Source organism: Lathyrus oleraceus, chromosome 4 (assembly GCF_024323335.1).
Source record: "Lathyrus oleraceus cultivar Zhongwan6 chromosome 4, CAAS_Psat_ZW6_1.0, whole genome shotgun sequence".
In the NCBI taxonomy this organism is placed as follows: domain Eukaryota; kingdom Viridiplantae; phylum Streptophyta; class Magnoliopsida; order Fabales; family Fabaceae; genus Lathyrus; species Lathyrus oleraceus.
Window position 1 is genome coordinate 280,332,468 of NC_066582.1, and position 6,000 is coordinate 280,338,467.

The 6,000-nt window shown below is 34.6% G+C and overlaps 1 protein-coding gene across 1 annotated transcript; it reads right to left on the reverse strand.

Moving 5' to 3' along the window:
- Positions 1-950: 950 nt before the first annotated feature.
- On the reverse strand, positions 951-1,904 carry LOC127137113 (uncharacterized). Its single transcript, XM_051063598.1, has one exon. The coding sequence runs from the start codon at positions 1,902-1,904 to the stop codon at positions 951-953; it is 954 nt and encodes a 317-aa protein (XP_050919555.1).
- Positions 1,905-6,000: the final 4,096 nt, after the last annotated feature.

Below are 6,000 nucleotides of genomic sequence, written 5' to 3' on the forward strand. Positions count from 1 at the left end.
CGAAATCTCCTTCAATCTGTCGAATTGGTTAACAACCAACTTTTGGAAATTTCACTAAGTACTACCAAATCCTCAAAAGACGTTCGTCGACCTTCCGGAGTCAATCATTACTTGATGTACGTTCCAATCTTTGTATTGCACAACATTGATGACAATGGGACCATTGTAATGAGGGAGAATTTTAGTGGCATCTTTATTGGAAAAGGTGATTTCAGGCTCCTACTCCTTTTCCAAATCTACTTCAAGCCTGGCGGGTATGATGCTCGCTGTTAGAACATGTCAGGCATACTTCCGGAGGGAAGAGCTGGATCCTCCCCCTCCAGCAAACCCTCATGTTATGGTGTTAATAGTTGCACCTGCATTGGTAGGTGTTGTGGAACCTCGTTCGGCCACCATGTTGAAGAAAGTGACTAAGGCATTTGATGAATGAAAATGGGTGTGTTTCAGGTCAGTTCTACTGGGCCTCATAGTGTGTGCCAATTTTACTAGTTAAAAAATACAATGATAGATAATTCATTGTTATATAGGATTGTCGAAAAGTTTAGTGTATTTGGTTGTGTTCATGACTAACTTACGTATGGTTATGAGAAGTTTTGTATTTTTTTTTTTGTGAGAGATTGATTTTGGGTGAACTTTGTCGTTGCTTCTAACGGTCTATGACGCTGCTCGGATGATTGTCCAACGTCTTGCCTATCCTCTTTATGAACTATCTTTTCTTAAGCCTAACATAATTATTCCAATATAAATAATAATAATAAAATTATTCATTTACTTAAATAGATCAGTCTAATATATTTAAAAGCGATTTTTCAATTGATATATTCATTCTTTAGGGAATCACAAATTTTACCATTGTGTATTCAAACTATCATAGAATATTATTACTACTTGATAACATTTGTTATTTAACCATATTAAATAGGCTGAAAAACCAGAAAACTACCTCCATCTTACTTCTGAGGCACTCTAACATCTTTGCCTAATTCCTCATCTGTTTTCTTTTCCAAGTATCTCTCCTTACAATCATGGAAATAGATCATGAAAACCACCCATTTCAATGGAATCAGCATGCAAAACAAAGCAACTTGTATAAAAGTTCCATTTCCTTGTTCATAGCCTCCAATATAGTAGCAAGAAAATCTCAAAAAATGTCCCCATACAAAAAAAACCAGCATAATAAATAGCCCATTTCTTTGACACCCTCTACTAAAATTAACTGAGAGTACTAATGAATCAATACCATAAATACCCTCCAATACTGAAACTACAAGACTCAAGTTCCACGTAGAAATCCATTCCAAATACATCTTTAACACCATTACAAACAACAAGCTGCAAATCACAGTAAAAACCACAAAAATCAAATGCTTTGAGAACAAATAGTAGTTTATTACTATACCTAGTAATCCAACTTGGTGAGAAGCTGTCAAGAAAACAACATAGATAAAAGTGTGAAATGAGCCTCTTAATTTTGATGAATCTACGGCATTTTGAAACATCTCCTTAAGAGACATATTATTCTCTTGTTGTGAACTTAGCTTTGAAGCTAAATTTATAGTAACAATTGCAGTTCCAAACTCAAGAACATGGAGAGGGAGTATGTAAATCAAACCAAGTTGAATAAACTTAAGGTAATAATATTCCCTACTCATTAGATCTAGCATGTAACCAAAGTATCCATCGAGAATATCCTCCTTTGGAATATTAACAACAATGTAAAAAATTTCAATTAAGGTTTTTTGAAGCTGAATTTCAAAGTAAACCATTATGCAAAAGAGAGGAAGAGAAGTAAGAAAGGTGAAGATGATAAAGTTGAGATTTCTAACATATAAGGTAATAGCTTCTTTGAGTATATCAAATACCCCTAGCTTCTGCTTCTGCTTGAGATTGTTTTCACTTTCCATGTCTCCTAAACCTTCAAAAACAATATTATGTGAAGATTCTTGGGTACTATATTTTGTTTGTTTGTTTAGTTTCTCTTCTTTTATTGGAGGGAGAGTAATGAGAAGACTTTGACTTATGACTTAGTGATAATTTTTGTGGATGGAAAATTGGGGTTGCAAAGTGTGTGGTTTCTGTGTGATTTCCACTTTGATAATTGGCTACTACTTTATTTTGATAGCACAACTACTTTGTCTATAAATGTTGAAAATGTCAATAAAGAAAGGAATACTTATTGATTCAAATTAAATATTGACAGGTGAGGGGCATAAGAGGATTTTTTTTAATTATATGCAACATTTAAGATTATAATATATATTAGTTATAATTAGTGTATAAAGCTTATAATAAATAAATTAAATATAGAAAAATTATTGTTCCGTTGTGGAATTAAAAATGAAGAAGATTGTGAAAACTACGGTGTACTGAAACTTCTTAAAAGATTCGACGATGCGACATCTTGAATCGAAGGTTGTGATCCTAATGCTTCTTGAATCGAAGACGTTAATTTTGTTGAAATAATTAGGATTTTCAAGAAAAATAATGAAGAAGAAGGAGAGAAAAACTTGTGAAAGGAAATATTATTATGAAATTGTTGTTAAACCTATCATTTATGTAAAATTGTATTTTGAAACTACAACAACATGCGTACTTATAGGCAACTAAGGCTCAAACCCAAAAGCATACAAAAGTACGCTTCGACCTAACATTTATATGTTGTATTTGACTATGTCGAATACAATTAACTCTACAACTACTTTGACTAGGTTACACAACTTTGTCGAACAAAAACTACTTAATGAAACTATTAATTACATATTCTAACACACCTTAAAATTCCTGTTTTCAAGACTTCTCATCTTGATGATTCTCTTTAGCTCATCAAATCTACTTTCTTCAAGGGCTTGGTGAGTATATCAGCTAGCCGCAGTTTTGACTTGCAATGCTCATGTTCAAGTTTTCCTTTATTTACTTGATCCCTGAGAAAATGATACCTCCTCTCTAAGTGTTTACTTCGACCATGACACTTAGGATGATTCCCTAGGTCGATAGCTGATTTGTTATCTACAAACAACCTCATTTTCTTAGGTTCCATGATCTTAAGCTCTTCGAGCAACATCTCTATCCATACTGCTTGACACACTGCATATGATGCAACCACGTACTCATCTTCACACGATGACAAAGCCACAATGCTTTACTTCCTTGAGCTTCAAGATATTGGAGCTCCTTCGATCATGAATATGTAGCCTGCATTATTCTTCTTCTCGTTTTGATGTCCAATGAAATCTGAATCGATGTAGCTATATACCTCTGCATTTATGCTAATCTTCTTTTGTCTTGGAATCATCACACCATGATCAATTGTACCCTTTATGTATCTCAACACTCTCTTAACTGCAATGAGATGACACTCTTGGGGTTTCTCCATGAATCTGCTCAACAATCTGACATTGATAAATATTTGGACTGGTATTGACAAGATACCTTAAGGATCCAATGATTTATTTCAACAATGTTGCACTTGTAGAAAAAAATTGTATCCTTCTTCAACTTTGCTCTAGTTTCTAATAGCGTTGCAGTTGTATTACAGTTACTCATTTTGAACCTCTTCAAGATGTATTAAGCATACTTATTTTGGTGCAAGAACACTTCTTCACCTATGTCTTTGAACTCCATTTCTAAGAAATATGGCAATTTCCCTAGGTCAGACATTTCAAACTCATGCATCACACTACGCCAAAAATGACTTTTAACAGCGCATCTTAGACAGCGCTTTTAAAAGAAAGCGCTGTCTAAGGTTAAAATAAAAAACAAACACGGAAAATGTTCCAAGAAAATAATAAAAGCGATGTCTAATGGGGGGTCTTAGACAGCGCTTTCTAAAAGCGCTGTCTAAGACCCCCCCTTAGACAGCGCTTTTAGAAAGCGCTTATAAATATAGACTTTAGACAGCGCTTTTGGTAAAGCGCTGTCTAAAGTCTTTAAATTAAAAAAAAAAATTAAAACCAAAAGCGCTGTCTAAGGGGGGGTTTAGAAAGCGCTTTTGGAAAGCGCTGTCTTAGGCATACCTTAGAAAGCGCTTTACACAAAAGCGCTGTCTAAGGTCTTATTAAAATAAAATTTCAGACCACAAAAGCGCTTTCGTTCTCTGTTATTTTGTTTTCCCTCTTCTTCACTCACCTCAAAAACTTACGCCATTTCCACAAAAGCGCTTTTGTTTTCCTTCTTCTCAACTCACACAATAACCCTACCTTCTCACTCTCGGCGGCCGTGCTCACGTATTTCTCTCTGGAAACAAACCCTAAATTTCTCACTGTACGGCGGTGCTCACGTATTTCTTCTCACTATACCGGCAGCGAAACAAACCCTTCCTTCTCACTGTACCGGCGGTGCTCACGTACTTCTCACCATAACCACACCTTGGTAAGTCTCTTTCTCAAACCCTAAATAACTTTGGTACCAAATGCATGTTGAAGTAGAGGTAATGACTACATTGTATTCATTCTTGCATATGTGAATGTTTATGGCTTGTGAGTGATATTTGATTTTATATAATGTGTTATAGATGAACATTATGTGTGAAAACTCTTGCCCCATTTTATATTTTTCTGTATTTTTCTGTATCACCAATGTTGCTTCTGTTGAAAACTCAGTCATATTTTTCTGTATCACCAATGTTGGTTCTGTATTATGTGTGAAAACTCAGTTATATAAAATGACCCAAATTTTGAGATTTTGAAGTTTATTCTGTTGCCTTAGGGTTGAATGTTGGTTTTGAAGTTGAATCAGTTAGTGTTTAGGGAATTAAAGTGTTAGTTTGAAATGTTAGTTAAGTTAGTAAGTTAGTGAAAAGTAGTTAGTTGGTTATTGATAATATGATTGTTAGTTGAGTTGATTCGATAGTTAGCTATGAAACTGTTAATTATGTGTCAGAGACTGTTAGAGATTAATTAGAACAGTTTTGTTAGTAGGACTGTTATGAAATTTGAAATGTGATTCAGTTAGTTATTTAGGAAAGTTGGTTAGTCATGTTTGAATTGGCAAATAAAATTAGTAAGTTAGTTAATATTGAATGGACAAGGTTTATTAGTGTATTTTGAAATCAGTTATTGAAATGCTAATAGGAGTTAAAGTAGTAGTTAGTGTATCAATTTACTAACTCATGCTAGTCTGAAAAGAACAAGCTACAAAGTTTGGTGACAGGTGAATACTAGTTAGGATGTTAAATGGATTTTGGTGAATGTATTTTGAAATCAATTTGAATGTTCATTGAAACTACTATGGAATAATAGTTTTGACCAGTTGAATGTTCAAAGATACTACCTTAGTTATGTATTTTCGTCTAGATTAATTGTTTACTTTAATAAGTAGGAAAACCATGGATAAAACATGGATCTGTGCCGATCGAATGACCAAAGAGTACGAGAGTGGGGTTTTGGAATTCGTTAAGTATGCTGTTCAACACGCTGAAAACCCCAGACGAATGCATTGTCCTTGCTTGCGTTGTTGTTATATTGGTAAGGTTGACGCACATGGATTGAAATCGCATTTGCTGAGGCATGGAATTGATCAAAGTTATCAGTGTTGGATATTTCATGGTGAGAAAATTAACGAGAATGTTGAATCGAGTGGAAAAAGTAGTACGACCTATGCTTCATACGACAAAGACACGGAAACATACGATTGTGATCGAGTTGAAGAGATTGTAGAAGCACTGGAAGAAGATCTTCATGATTGTCCTGAAATGTTTGAGAGGATGGTAAGCGATGCAGAGAAACCGTTGTACAAAGGTTGCACTAAATTCTCAAGACTTTCTGCGGTATTAAAGTTGTACAACTTAAAGGCGGGCAATGGATGGTCGGATAAAAGTTTCACAGAGTTGTTGGCCCTTATGAGAGAAATGCTACCGGATGATAATGTTCTTCCTAATCGAACCTATGAGGCAAAAAAAATGTTGTGCTCTATTGGCATGAGCTATGATAAGATACATGCTTGTCCTAACGATTGCATTTTGTTTCGTAACGAATATGCAATGTTAACTGAGTGCCCTAAATG